Source organism: Strix aluco, chromosome 12 (genome assembly GCF_031877795.1).
Source record: "Strix aluco isolate bStrAlu1 chromosome 12, bStrAlu1.hap1, whole genome shotgun sequence".
In the NCBI taxonomy this organism is placed as follows: Eukaryota; Metazoa; Chordata; class Aves; order Strigiformes; family Strigidae; genus Strix; species Strix aluco.
Window position 1 is genome coordinate 11,766,645 of NC_133942.1, and position 15,620 is coordinate 11,782,264.

General features: G+C 40.1%; 1 protein-coding gene across 6 annotated transcripts in view; it reads left to right on the top strand.

Moving 5' to 3' along the window:
* Nucleotides 1–13,741, top strand: part of CTDSPL2 (CTD small phosphatase like 2) — a 46,443-nt gene extending 32,702 nt beyond the window's left edge. For all 6 annotated transcript variants that reach the window (XM_074837562.1, XM_074837565.1, XM_074837564.1 and 3 more), the window contains exons 9-13: nucleotides 3,988–4,050; nucleotides 4,145–4,224; nucleotides 6,476–6,602; nucleotides 7,451–7,546; nucleotides 8,070–13,741. In XM_074837562.1, the coding sequence (XP_074693663.1) occupies nucleotides 3,988–4,050; nucleotides 4,145–4,224; nucleotides 6,476–6,602; nucleotides 7,451–7,546; nucleotides 8,070–8,135 (432 nt within the window). In that variant the 3' untranslated portion in view covers nucleotides 8,136–13,741. The remainder of the gene's footprint in view (nucleotides 1–3,987; nucleotides 4,051–4,144; nucleotides 4,225–6,475; nucleotides 6,603–7,450; nucleotides 7,547–8,069) is intronic.
* The last annotated feature ends 1,879 nt before the right edge of the window (nucleotides 13,742–15,620 follow it).

Consider the following 15,620-nt stretch of genomic DNA (forward strand, 5'->3'; position numbering starts at 1 on the left):
GAGCCCACTCTCCCCATCACCCTATTCTGTTTTGCTGGTTTTACGTCACACTAAACGCTGACGAAACATTGCCTTTTACTAGGTAACAGGCAATAAGCAAGATAAATATTTTAAGAATAGAATTAAGTTCATGTTTAACTAGGGTATAATATGCAAAAAGACAAATAATCTTCCCTTGTGCTAAAAGTTGAAAAGAAGTTTGTTGGTATTTCATGCCCTGCTTACCGTTTTTAGTCAATTAATAGCTATTTATGAGCATTCAAAATGTATTTCTTTGCTTGTCAATTTGACCATCACCTTTGACACAGTCCTGTATTAATTTCACATCTCCATATTTCATTCTGAAAGTCATTTCAGCTGGCAACAGAAGCGAAGCAGACACTAAGCTGTCTGAGCAAAGTGAAGTCAGCAAGTTACTATTTATAAAGTATTGCATAATATAACCCACTGAAAACAATGCTAGATGTGAAAGAGACATTTCTGAAGATTTTTTCCGTTAGTATCAAAATATGTACCACTTTCATGTAGGTTTTCCAGAATTATTAGACAATTATCTATTCATTATTTTTAAAGAAAGAGTAGAACCTAGCTGAGTGCTCCTTTTCCTGCTGAATATCTTCTCTTTCTCACCTTAAGTCTGACTAATACTGCAAATGTGAGCCTGGGTTCATAGCATTTCAATTTTCTTACCCATCTGAAGGCATCAAGCCAGTGCTCTTGCAGCAATCATGTGATGATAAACCAGGCACTTTCTCAAAAAGATGCTCCAGAACTGGCCATTGTAGGATACTACAGCAGCAAGAATCGGCTTGACTTGGGTTCTGGAAGGTCTGTTATAAAATACAGCTGAAGTCCCTTTGCCTGGGAGCCAAGCACAAGTTTCATGTCCAGGAACTCAGCTCTGTTGTTGCTTGTTTCAGTGATTGTAACTGACTGTTTGTTTTTTAAAGAAAGGTTTCTAAAAATAAGGGCTTGTTTGCTCCTATGTTATCTCCCACAACTTACCCAGAGTTATGCAGAAGAGAAGAACTATTTAATGTCAGAGCATAGAGCAGTGTTCTGCAAACGTAAAAGTTACCATGCAATTCCAGCACTGACGTGCAGGTTTTTTTAAACCTTTGGATGAGTCACACTCACTGATCTCTGTTTAAAAATAAAAAATAAAAAAAATAGAAAAATCTGTGAAATGGGTACAGTTGGGCTTACTTACTTCAGGCTTTTGAGACAATGAATTTGTGTTTTCTTGGTTGAAAAAAAATCTCTAAAAAGTTTTGGACTCAGTAAAAATAGAGTCTTTGCAAAGCTGAAGTTTTCTTAAATACCATATCTGTTAAGTGCTATCTTACATCTGACTAGAAATCAAAATTAAATGTTCAGCTCTTCAACTGTAGACTTTAGACTTTGTACTTGTATTACTTTACATAATAAGATAAGCAGCTTATCTTACGAAGAAGTTTATCTTTTTTTTTCTTGGTAAAGAGGTTTTGTTCTGTTGCTGGCTTCCAGTCCCAGACGTGAGATCATCTGGCCCTCTGCTCCCCTCAGAGGGCACCTTCCGTGCAGTAGCAGGCCATAGGCAAAAGGCAGATGTTTTCACTCAGTTGTTCAGTTGAAATGCATCTTTACTGATCTATCACCGAATAACTCTCTTTGATCTTTGTGATCCTTGAAAGACGTTCTGGAACTCCATAGGTCAGTTGTAGGTTATTGAATATAGTGTTACACGTATTCCATCTCGCTGTCGCCAGCACCGACTTAGATGCTTTACTTTGTCACTGCCGTGGAATGAGGCAAACAACGCTTGTGAATTCCAGCTCTCCCTCCTCATGAACTCCACTCTGTCTGTCTCTCAGAAATAAGAGAAGAGCCATCGAGCATTGGATCTGAAAGCCAGGAAGCTTTAGTGTATCTTGAGCAGCATCCACAAAGAAATCTGGTCTTGGGTTGGGAAGACTTAATTTTAGTTCAGTAGGAGCTGTAGAATTGCGGTTCTGCCCCTCGGAGAGCCATCAGCTACGCTGCCAGCAGTTCCGTCCGGTTACGAGATGGTCTTTGCAGTCACTTAAGACATGGTCCAGTCGGAAATGGGTCGGGCTTGTTTACCTGGAAAGTCCCTCCTGCTGCCGGGCCCGTGCAAGACCCGGCACAGTGCCTCGTGCGTGTCCCCTGCGGGCTGAGCTGGGGCTGGCCACACCTGCCCCTGGCCTCGCGGCAGGCTCTGGAGGCTCTGCGGGCGAGAGGAGCAGCTCTCAGGGCAGCCTGGCACTGGGTCCGCATGCCCCAGGCTCAGGCGGGGGCCGTGGACGTGGCGGGGCCACCGGGGGGGTCTTGCCGTGCTGGAGAGCGCTTGTCTTGGAAGCGCAGCGGGTAAGTGCAGCTTCACGGGGGCAGGTGGACTCGCCGGCCTCTTGTGCGGTGCTGGCGGACGCAGCGCGGTGGAGGCACGCTGCGGCGCCGCTGACCCGCATTACGGGAGGTTCAGAGGTACAACACGTGTCCTCTGGGGGGGTTCTTTAATGCAGGAAAGGAATATTGTTTCCTTCCTGTTCCACCTTCAAAGAGGTAAAGTCCTGTGTATTTTGCACAAGGAATACATTGAATGACAATTCTGATTTTGCACGTTTGGATTTTGTTGCCATTGAAATAACAGGATGTGATGATCATTTGGGGAAAAAATACCCCAACAAACAAAAAAACCCCACCAAAAAACGTTGAGGGGAGCTTTTCATAGGTGATACCATGTATCTCTGTTGACAAACTTTCAGCCATTAAAAATGGTGAAAATTATTATTAGACTTTTACCTGTATTTTCAAAAATGATCTTTCACGTTTGATCTACTCATCAGTGATGGAAGCTTTTTGTTCTGCTTTGGTCATCTGGAGTTCTGGGTCAGCTCATCATAACTGGGTGTAGTGGTGTGGTTGCCTGACGTGGTGCCAGTGTCACAAACCAGTGAAAACAGCCCAGTGAATCCACCATCGATGTGATTGTTAAATTATATCTGTCTGTGTGTAAGCGGTAATTAGAGATACATAGTCTAAAAAGAAATTATTTTCCCTGGATTTCTTGTTTGCATTCACATGTGAACTTCTTAGAGAAAGATTGATATTAAGATAGATGCCCACTTATAACTGTGTGGCAGCAATCTAAATTAGGAGACATTACAAAGATGTTGCAATTATCTACAGACTAAAAAAAAAAAAATTAAAAAATAAACCAGGAGTGTGCACACGTGAGGAACCCAGGCAGCCATAACTGTTCTCCGATCTTACTGAACGATTTTTAAAATTCTTTTAACGGGACATTGTGACCAATATAATTCAGTCCAGATTTTAAAGGAATAATAAATCATATAGAAAGTGCTTTTGTTTATATTTGTGGCCGTTGGAATATCGACAGATACCTTAGCTTACTGCTTTGGTTGCTGGGAGGGTTTGTAGAAGAGACAGTTTTGGGAGTGACATCTGTGTTTCTTCCGTAGCAGAGAATAAGCTTGTTCATGTGAAATCAAGCTCCTGAAGAAACCTTAGAACCAAATATCATCCTCTTTACCTGCCATTATTAGCAACTGTTACCTCGTGTGCAGTGAAAACATTAATATCCTTTCTGTGGCTGACTTCTTAGTTTTGAATAGAAATATTTAGGTCGCAATAAAGTAAATATTTACTCAGGAAGAATGACACAAACAGAATAATCCTTTTGGCACTTGCAAAGCAAAACTCACCTTCCCTTCAACTCTGGGTTACGACCAGGGAGGATGCGGGCTGTGCTGTGCAGATGCAGAGCAAAGCTCCCGAGGGAACGGTTTGCCCGAATTTACAGTCACAGAGAACCCAAATGTTATTTAGTGTCTGTAGGAAATTAATATTTGCTGTTTACTCTCTTTATAATGCTCATGTTGACCTAATCTTTACAAACTGATACTCAGAAGTGCAGGTGATAGCTGAAATATCCTGAATCTTTAATAAAGTCCATCTCTGCTTCAGGTTTATGTCCGGTTAAGGCCATTCTTCCGAGAATTCCTGGAACGTATGTCTCAGATTTATGAGGTAAAAACTATTAGACTTTACCTTTGAATTTCATTTTTAATTATATTCGCATACTTATATCTAAAATAATTCCTTTCTCCCCTTTAATCCATAGATCATTCTTTTTACTGCTTCTAAGAAGGTGTATGCAGACAAGTTATTGAACATACTAGACCCTAAAAAGCAACTGGTCAGGTAAAAATAAAAAATTGTGAATGTATCTGTTGTAAGCAAACTAAGTAGCATTTCCTAATGTATGTGATGAAGAAAGCGATGATGACATGTTCGTTATTGCAATGTGTCCCACTAAACTGATTCTCTGTGGGTTTTTCTGGTCTAAGAGTGAGAGAAGAATGAAATGAAGTGATTGAATTACTGCCTTGGTGATAAGATAGACCCAGGCAGCTTCACACTGCCCTCTGTGGCCAAAAACCAGGCCCATTCCTTCTCCGTAGCGAGTTGGGCTCGCTCACCAAAAATGACCTCCTGGGTATCAAAAATGTGCTTGAGCAGCTTTGGAAAACACATTATGAACAAAGAAAATGCTGAGTATTAAATTACTTTTTAACTATTCAAACTTGATGTTTTATTTATAAATAATGAATTGTATCGTGATCTTTACAATCAGCATGGTTTTATTTCTTATTCAATCACAAAATAATTTGTTTTCTGGGTTTTGTGTTAGAGTTGCTTTTCATTTCTCAATACTGAGCTTTGTTGGGAGGTGATTGGCATTTCCCAAGAACAGTTCCCTAAGGCATAAAGAAACTGCTGGATGAGACTCGTCCCGTTGTTCTCATCTGGAAGGTGAACTGTTACGTGAGGAAGTTGAAGCCAAAGCAGGTCTGCTCAGGGACTCACCCTCCATAGGGCGTCCCAAGCAAGGGGAGCGAACAACTGCGCGAACTGTATAAATCCTGTATGTGGGCCATCACGGCCAAGCGCTTCTCTGCATCATTTTCTTGTGATACTCTTCAGTGAAAACTTTATTTTCTTTACATGCATAATAAAATTACCATTTGGACAGAGACAGTGGTTGCATCCCTTGGTTGTTTAGGCACACTGGAACTCATTTTCCTTAAGAGCGTAAAGATAAACTCTTTGCTAGTTTTCATCCAGGAACAGTCATCTTACTGCTTGTTTTTATGCGGCACGCACAACAGAATCCCAGCTTGGTCCTGGTAAACTTACATGCCGCTGCATTTTGCACGGGCAGACAAAATGAGACTTTTAAATACATCCCAGACGGGCGTAGGAACAGGGTCTTTGCACTTACAGAAAATGAGTCTGAGTGTGTGTCCGTAACATTAAAAATCTTTCTCACAGAACTTAATACGTATGATTCAGGAGTGCAATTTTAACTGCGTTAGGAACAGGAAAAAGGTAATAAAATGTACAGCCAAACAGTATTCTAAGAATTTGCAGAAAGATTCATGTGATGCATGAATTTAGTTGTGATTCATGTGCCACTGGAAAGCTGACATCAAGGCATGATTAGTTTTGGCATTAGCCTAAAGGTAGACTTGTCAGGCACTCCACACGTGTGACTCAGAATCTATATATAAATTCATTCGCGGCCAAGGCACCGGCTTATTTTCCTCCATAGCAACATTCGGAACTCAGCCCCTTTATGAAATGAAGCACGCGATGTACAGCCTCTGAAAACTTCATTGAAAAACAGCAGCAGCCTTGAAGAAACTGCACTGTAATACGACTGTGTAAAACGCAAAATCTGTCTAGTTTACAGTTTATTTTTTAAATTATATTTACATTGATATTCCATGAAATGTGAGGTTTATTCCTGGTATTTTTTTAATCTGAGTCCTTTTAGTCTATCTGTAGTAAATTAAAAGGGAGTAGAGTAATTGGAAAGGAAGAAGTTGATGGAATGTTTTGGCCTCGAGGCTTTTTTCAAACTCTAATAACTGAAATAGGTTAATTGCCAACAGAGGTAACAAAAAAGAAAACATTTCTTCTGCTACTTTGTGTTCTAGCACGCAGGGACACAGGGTGGCCGCATGCTGTAACAGTTGGAACAAAATAAAGGGAACAAACCCCATAAACTGGCTCCTGTGCAGAACTAATCTCTGATCTTGGGGCCTTGCAAAAGCATTCCAGTATTTTGGGTCCCTTTGTCAATCCATCCGCAAAAATGGTTAGGAAGCAAAGACCCTGTTGACAAATATTTGTTACATCTGAGTTGAGCTTTTCTGCTTAGATACAAACAACCGCCTGCAGAACTGGGTTGATGTAAAATTACCTTAACTAGTAAATTTACCAGTAAAAAGCTCAAAAGAGAATGGAAAAAACAGGAACAATTCTTTAAAAGGAGCGAAGTAGATTAGAAGAGAAAAAAAACTGATAACATTTGGCAGAGTTAACTTTTCTTTTTCCATATGCAATGTAGATGTAATTTGTTTTAATTAGTATTTTACTTTAATCACAGGCATCGACTCTTCCGTGAGCATTGTGTTTGTGTACAAGGAAATTACATAAAGGATTTAAACATTCTTGGTAGAGATCTTTCAAAAACGATCATAATTGACAATTCACCGCAAGCCTTTGCTTATCAGGTAAGGGTGCTGCTGTCAGCCAACTCCCAGATGCAGCAGAAAGATTTGTGAAGGAAGACAGTGAAACTCTACATTTTGATTTAACTTCTTATTTTTGAGCTTAAGCTTGTGTTTAAGTCTACAAATGAAGCTGTAAGAAATCCCTCCGGCTTGCTTGCTTTTCTCTTCTTTTTATGAAGAGCCGAGCAAGTGCAAACTAAATGACTCCTCTTGTGAACAGACCATATAACCAGTCAGTTTTATTTCTCATCAGCCTGTCTAAACCACCAGTCCCGCCCAGTCTGTTGCTTGGCCTCTATTGTGGATTTAGTTTTTTAATGCCAGTGAAATGATAAAGAGCAAATTGCTGGTTGGAATGACGCGCAGCTGTGAAAATTGCTTATGCTTAAATGTTACAAAGTTACAGGCTGCAATTTAGATTCTCTCCAAAGTACGGTGTGTACCTGCTCTATGGATAAAGACGTGCAGAGTCTCAGCTTGAGCGTCTCACCTACATGAAAGAAGCAAAAAACCCCAAACCTGTTCGACTTAGCCTCATTTGCCGGTGCACTGTTAGTATCCATGTGTGTTTTAACATAAAATTTTCTCAAAATACCAAGGCTTTTCAGCTCAGCAGAACTTTTAGAGCTAGTTCTATTTCAGCTTTGATGTGGAAATTTCTGTAGCAATGTATGCAAAGGAAGGAGATATTTTGGAAGTGAATTTTAATACAAATTTTAGAGGAAGAATGCATATTATTAAACTCTAGCTTGGAAACGTTTTCCCCAAAAATGCTATTTCACAAGTCATATTTTTAGATAAATTAAGTATAAATCATGTGTTGATTTTTTTTTTTTTTTTAACTTTAGCTTTCAAATGGAATTCCTATAGAAAGCTGGTTCATGGATAAAAATGACAACGAACTCCTAAAATTGATTCCATTTCTGGAGAAACTTGTAGAGCTGGTAAGTGTTTCCTTTATTTGGCTCTTCCCCACCCCCTGCCCAAAAATGTTAGTTAACTCTTTTAAGTAGTTTCACATATTTTAAGATTGAATTGAGTCACTGAGATTTAGACTGCTAGAAGTCACGTATGTCTCTTGTTGGAAAGGATATTCCGGGCAGTATTTCAGAGCATGCACAAGGACGTATTTACAGAGCAGAAGAGAGACTGGCGTTATTTCTAACTGAGCTTTTAGGCAAGAAATGGGGAATTGTAACATCAATCATAATGAAATGGAGAATCTGTAGGCATTTAGATTAAATAATGCCTCTTGTTGGCCATGATGTGTGCCTTTATTCTTAAAACGCAAATAAATTACTCCTAAATTGTTGCTAGTGTTATGTAGTTATTTCTTTAAGTCTCTTGTAATTGCTTATATTTGGCTACATTAAAATAGCGATGTTAGAAAACTGACCCCGTTAAAATCTGATTTAACAGATGTGTTCGTTCTCCTAAAACCTGCACCTTTTTTTTCCCCTTCTACAGAACGAAGATGTCCGACCTCACATCAGAGACAGATTTCGCTTGCATGACTTGCTACCCCCAGATTAAAGCCTTTTGTCTAATTACTGAAGGGGGAGAAAATGCAGGACCCTTTTGGACTAAAACAAAACATTGCCATTACTGTTGAAATTTTGCATTTTTGTACCCCGTCTTGCTTTTCTTATCTTTGGTGCCCAACAATAATCAAGGGTTACAGAAAGAGACTTTCTATATCTGAGATTGAATACATTCAGTACAATACAGTACAACACAGTAGGTAGGCTAGAACAGAAAAGTCTTTAGAACTAGTGCAACTCCAATGAAATTTTTTTATGTACAGGACATCTGCAGTTTATAAAGAATTCTGTTTCTGCCACCAGCAGTTTGACCTGTAGAAACACAGGATTTTATGAAATAACAGAGATTGAAAATGGACTCTTATTTTCTCTCTGTTCGGTGCTCTAAGTGGGTTTGTAGCCACTTTTCTGTTACTTTTAAGATTCTCATTTCAACAGGAATGGCCAGTAAAAGTTGTTTTATTTTTCCTGTTAAGGTTTATAACCTTTTTACATTTTTGACCTGTATTAGATTAGAATTTCATTATGCATTCCTTTTAGTTGAGGCGCTTCATAGTTTTTTCTGGAAATAGCCAAATTTTCTTAGTTTTTTTATTAAACAGTTGGATGGCCGTTTTCCTGCTTCGTCTGCCTGCATACTGTATATTTGTTTAAAAATATTCTCTAGTTTTAGTCCATGTAAGTTTCATTTAGAAAGAAAAACCCTGCATTTATATTTTCTTTCTGTAATATTCTACTGTAGTTGAAATCTTTTCAAAAATCAAGAGACTGGCTAGATAAGAAGAATATAAGAATTACTAATATTCAGAATATTTTAAACCATTGTGATGGCATGTACTCTGGACAGATGATATCTTGCAGTGGCACAACCAACTGATGGACAAGGAATACCTCAGACTATGCTGTGCATGCAGATCTTGAAAGGAGAACTAGTCTGGTCACCTCTTAGGTTTGATGCAATTCAATTACTGCTGCCTTCTGTTTCCTCCAAGATTGAAGTATTCTGCACAGTGGCTCAGTATTTTAAGATGTTGTGCATGGGCTGATGGTACCCCTGTGACACTCGTCGTTACAATCAGTTTTACACCCGGTGTGACAGCGCAGGTACCTGGCAGTAACTATGCAGAATCCTGTGGTACAGACACTCCCGCGCCACCGACGCAGTCAGCCTGCTATCATAGTGGTTTTCTATGCTATATGGAAATAGTCTCTCAGCCTTGGTTCTCTAATGCAGCTACTCCAAGAGGTGGATATTTTTATAATGGTGTGTAATCTCCTTTTCAGGAGGCTTTTTATGGAAGGTATAATTTGTAAAAGTTAGGATGCTTTGCCTCTCGACTGCATTACCACGCCATAGGCTCAGACTGTTTTTGTGTAAAAGATGTCACAGAACGGCACTTTTTCTAAAGAGAAGTTTGATATTTTGTATGCTTGTTAAGAAAGTACAGTATTGGAAATTAAAGGTGGACAACTGATAATTGAGAAGTATGTCAATTAATTTTTTATGTATATTACCTGTTTACTTGTACAATTTTATTGTACAAATTACATGCAGCTTCATTTTCAAATGAGTCCTTAAAATAAGGAAAATCTTTTTAGGAAAACATTTAATTTTTGTATTTTTGATTTTAAAAGGCATGAGTTATGTCAACTTTTTCCAGTGTATTAATGAAGATTTTAACTTTTCATCAGGTTGAGTGTTTTCTTACTATATTATCTGTTGTGTATGTAGCTAGCACATTGTGTCACTGAACTGTTTAAAAAAATTAGCATGTAGAGCAAGCCTGTTTTGTGGAAAATCCTTATTCATTAAAAAAAAATCAACATGGCAGATTTTCTGCAAAAAAGTGAAAACATTTGCAATTCAGAATACTGATTTTTTTTGTATTTAAAGAAAGGTATTTTGCTTGCAGGAAAGAAATACTACAGATTCATTTTAATGAGAATCTTTTAAATGTATTTATCTTTAGGGCATCTGGGCATCTTTACGCTGTTTGTCTTATGTCTTTATTGAAATAAAATGTACATAACATTACCTTTATATATGCTTTTGCGCAGACGTGTGAACCCTGTAACCATCCCCCTTCCTTCCTGTTTTTATGTCGATAAGATGGTTCTGGAAATATTTATAGATTTTGAAAATGGTCAGCTTGTATTTGAATTGCTACATGGTTTGCCAACTATTTTTTAGTTGTTCGTTAAAATGTAAATCTAAATCTGAGATTAATTGGTTTAACGGTGAATCCTTGTTTAATGTGGAATTCTTCCAAATTTCTCCAAGTAATTGACAAAATAGAACTGCTTTAAAATTCACTAGCCTACCAGAATGAACTGATTTTTGTTAAGTAGTTCATTGCTTTTCTCTGACTGTAGAAAGAGATGATCATCTGTTCAAATAATGTCCTTAAACACCTGGGTCCTATCTTTGGCTAAAACCATTCTGAAAGTGCTTTCTTTAGTTAAGGAAACCAAAGCATACATTGCACTTTACAGCTGTATCTGTGTTGTGATGATCAGATCAGTGAGGGAAATCAAAATGTAAATTGAGGGATTTAGTTCTACATAGATGCACAACAAAAATAACAGAGACTGCTTAGTAAACATATTAAATATTAATATTTTAATGTGCTGCAAGTCTGGTATTTATCATTCTGAACTTTCTTTGCAGAATGAGTCTACCTTCTTCAAAATGTAAGCTCCTAAAAGTGTCAAACGCTTCTGGCATAAACGGTCTTTGCATGAAGCAGAGTTATAATCCATCAGGTTTTGTTTTATTTTTGTTTTATTAGTCTTGAGGGTGAGACTTACCTGTTTCTCTGACACGAGTCTGGATCAAACTGTGCACACCAAAACTGACACTGATAACCGGGGGAGTCTCAGCTACGCGCGTTACTCAAGTCTGGAATGTAGAATTGCACAACTGAAGCAGTTAATCTTGTAGCTGTATCATTTATTCCAATTTGATGTATTTTTAGAAAACACAACATCCTATTTTCAAAGTTCTTAATGATTTCATTTGTGGTCTTTTGCTTGATCGTGGTAATTGTGTGTTAATTTTACATGTCCATGTGTATTCTGTTCTAGGTTTGAGCGTTCTTGGTTCTGGCGGCAAAATAATGTCTTTCATACTTATTTTGGCAATACATGTTCAATTATTTTTTTTTTCCCCCTTAAGTTGCTGTGTAGCTAGGATAGCATTCACCTTGGTATTATTGGCTTCCTTTCCACCTTTGACTCATCTCACCTTCCCAATGTGTAGGAAAACATTTTTTCATTACTTTTGAAATATATCAGAAAGCCTGAATGTTTCAAGACCTGATTAAAAATCTCCCAAAACAAGAGTGGTATCACCCAAGGGCATGCTGAGGAGACACATCTGCTTTAAACAAAGCACCTCAATTATCACAAATCATCAGGTCTGCAAGTGCTGCGCTGAAGGAGAACTGGCTGTGGGAAGCAAGTGTCCCTTTTCGTAGCACATTATGCCCCCTCCCCAGCACATCACGTCTTGCCCGCGTCCCAGTTGGAGGGCAGTCGTACTGGTGGTTGGACTGGTGCAGCTGGAGAAGCATCGAGCCCCGAGCGGGAGAAGGACCAGGAGGGAGCGGATGAGGAGAAGGTGGAGTGGGTGGAAATCTCAGAAGAACAGTGAAACGGCCTTTAACAGTAGAGCTTGCGTGTCGGCAAGGAAAGCGGCCCAGAAACACAAAAGTACTGTGACTCTACTGAGTAAATACCCATATTCCTTTATTTTTCCTCCTGGTTCTGGCTTCCTTATAGCATGGCCTTGCAAATCGTACCCTTTATTCTGGTCTAAACTAACCTGAATCAACCACGTATCGTTTGTATATTCAAGTAGATGATGAGATTCGTAACTTTACAATTGATACGAGGGCTGAGGCGAGCCCATGCCTGCGGTAAGATGCTGTATCGCAGGGAATTGTGGCTACCGAATCAGCCGTGTGGCCCCTGCTGTTGTTCCTCTTGCTGCGGAGCGAGGGCTGAGTAGCGCTGAGTATGCCCAGGTGTGGGGAGCTGGAGCAGTGAACGGTGCCTTCTTCATGCCCGCGCTGTGCTGCGCTCCCGGCACGTTCCACCTGAAGGCCGCGGAGAGCATCTTCGCAAAGCTGAAAGGTCAATGTCAAATCACTGCTTGCGTGGCCGAAAGGAATCTGGTACAGGCAGCTCAGAACTTCAGAGAACTCGAGGAGTCAAGGCCAGACTGTAAACTTCCACAACCTATTGTCAATTAAAAAAATTTTTAAAACTGACAATACCTACTGGTATGACATCAGCTCAGTTGGACAAGTTTGTCCCAGCAGGTGCCAAAAGAAACTAATCACTTCTATTAAAATAATGTCTTCCACTCCGAGCAGAGCGTTCCGTCAGACAGGCAGCGTTCTTCTGGTGAAAGGACCCCTGCGGATCCCTGTGGCAAAGGCGCCAGATGGTACCTTTGGTCTGCAGCCACGCCAATTCCACGTTTCATGCCATTAAACTTCCTTAAACTCATTATCAGAGACTGATACAAGAAGAAATAAAGCAACCACGGGCACACAGGCAGCGCGGTGAGCGTCGGACCGCCGCACGCAGCTAATTGTTCATGGCCCTGGCCTCCCAGGAGCGAGGCAAATGTCTTCATTTTTAGAAGGCAAAGGCCTCTTTCAGGGAGGTGTTCCATCAGTATTTGCAGGCAAAAATATTGTTTTGAGGATTGTGGTTAAAAAGGACTTGAAAATCCATTCTGTGAACAGTGTAAAGTTGGAACGTGAAGCGACAAGAGCGGGGGTTGCAGCGGCGCTCCCCAGCGGCCTGGGCTGGGCCAAGGCTCGGAGTCTCTTTCCTGCCTTTCCTGCCCTCCCTGGGTCACGGGTGTTGCCCGCTTCCTCGTGCCAGCCTGTGCCAGGAGCTGACCCCGCCAAAAACTGACCACGGGAGAATAAAGGCAGAGGAAGATTTGAGATTGTGGCAACGAGGGCTCCAGGCCTTCAGTCAGTTAAAGCTGCTGGGGAGCAGAAGCCAAGCAGAGGTTCACGGGAAGGCAGTTTTTCTGGAAAAAATAATTGTCGCATTAAACTCGTTCAGCTGGAGAACAGTGTCGCTGTGTATCTTGAAGGCGCTGAAGGACTGCTCTCCGAGATTCACTTACACCAAACCCACCTCATTTCAGATTTGCTTCTTAGGTTCTTGATACATAAATCAAATCCTAAACAAGTTGATAAATGGCTGATAAGAAGTAGCATAGGTGCATCATTTTCTTAGGTAGTAGTCATAATTTTGTAAAAAAAATATAAAAAATTTAAAAAAAACTCAACCAAAACATTGGCAGCAAACGTTTTTGTTTGGAAGCAAGCAAGGATGGTCTGCTAAGGGTTAACCTGTATAGATTTTGTGAAGCACATCACTATTTTGGTTGTCTTGACTGTGTAATGTAATACTGTTTTGCTTTATTTTTTTGATACTTGGAAAAATGTCATTGTACTGATAGGCTGAATCTTGTAAAATACAATTGGAAGAGAACTCATGTTCTACAGATTTGTGTTTCTTCTGCAATCATTTCTAGTATATAGAATCATAAAGATTTATATTAAATATTTATGCTCTGGCTACTGTTTCTATGATTTTTAGCTGATATCCTTCATTGAAGACCGTTTTCTGTAAAGCAAGACATTTCTCATGTCAGTTTTCAGCCTTTAAAACGGAAGGAAAATAAGTGGTTTATGTGTTTTGAAAGCTAAGGATACTGGAGGCTGAACAAGAACAAAAATAGATGCGGTTTAGGTACTAAAATTGTTACAGCAGATTCTTTTAAGATGGTCTTGCTTTGAGTCTGATACGTGATACATACTCCAGTGGGTACCTTTTGTAAAATGACCACAAGGCCCAATCTATCTCATTTTTATTTGTATCTCCTCCTAAGCAGAAACCTTTAGACATCTCCAAAATGAGCTGTTTGGTTTCCTAGAAGGCAGTAGTTCCTCTGACTCAGAGCTGTGCTGAGGGTTGGTTGTGCCTCAGTTTCCTCATCCATACAATAGGAATAATGCTTCCCTGTTTTAAACCTGAGTCTGTCTGCAGCCTGAGGAGCGAGTGCTGTGTTTGTGGACACGACTCCTGTAGGTGATCTTTACACTTCTGCTCCCTTTGGTTAAGGTCAGCTGCTGCGTTTCAAGTTGTTAGTAAAGGCCTCGCCTATACTCTGGTGGTCACAAGGCCACGACCCCTCAGGGATCTGAGCTCAAAAATCACACCCTGAACAGCATCCTGGGGATAAATTGTGTATTCTGGCTGCTAGACTATCGCTAGTTGCTCTGCTGCAACCATGTCTGAAACCTGAAAGCTAGGAATGACTAGCAGAACCTACCTTTACTATAAGCTTATCTTATTATTTAGGGGATTAGGAGACACCTCATTGCAACATTCAACTCTCTTTTCTCCTCTCTCCCACTCACCCATATAATCATCCCATCAAATTACTCGCGTGAGGCGTTTCCAGGACTGCAAGAGGCGAGGGAATGCAGCCGCCCAACAGCCTCCCCCCACTACCAGGGGTTACTTCTTCCAACAAAGTATATTATTACAATCTGATCTAGTGGAAGGTGTCCCTGCCCATGGCAGGGGAGGTGGAACTAGATGATCTTTAAGGTCCCTTCCAACCCAAACCATTCCACAATTCAATGATTTAGATTATTTGCTGACAGGTCCAGTCAGTGTGAACGATGTTCAGACAACAGTATCGGAGGATGAACCCTTCCACATCCCACTCCCCAAGTCCTCTGAAGTGGAAACAGCTGAAGGCAGAGCAGTGTCCAGGCGGACACAAGCCTTGCTGGGTGAAACTTCTGGATTTGTGGCTCTTGCTTCTTGTCCGGTCTCCAATGTATCCATCAATTAGAAATTATTTGTGTTGCAACAGAAGCACGATGCTTCTAGGAAGAAGAAATCCAAGATGACACAATCGTGCTCTTGAGACAGCACTTGCAAGTCCCTCAGCAAGTTAAGAGAGATGCTGTCAAGGTACCTTAGTGGGATGATACTAATCTTCATGTTATTACTGCTAAACATTATTAAATAACACAGATCCCAGAATACTTTAAAATAGCCACATTCATAGAATCAAGCAATTCTGGACTGACTGAAAAGCAGCAAGCATTTAACTCATCAGTACTGCTGACATTTTAAGAAAGGAAAAGTAGAATCCGAGTCAGCTGAAGGAAAGTCAGCTAGGGAAGCTGAATGGTCAACAGTTGGGGTGTTTTCCTAGCCTTTGCCTTTTGCTCTGTTTGATTCATGCATTAATATTTTTAATGGGTAAAGGATCTTCAAAAGAGTGTGCTGCTTGCTTTTTCTCCCCTAAGGAAAAAAGGAGACATGGCAGGAAAGATAAGGGAATAAATTCAGACCAGATACAGGGGTAACTCCTAGATGAATTGCCTGATAGATACTTTAATAGGATTTTCTCCTTTTAAAAAACCCT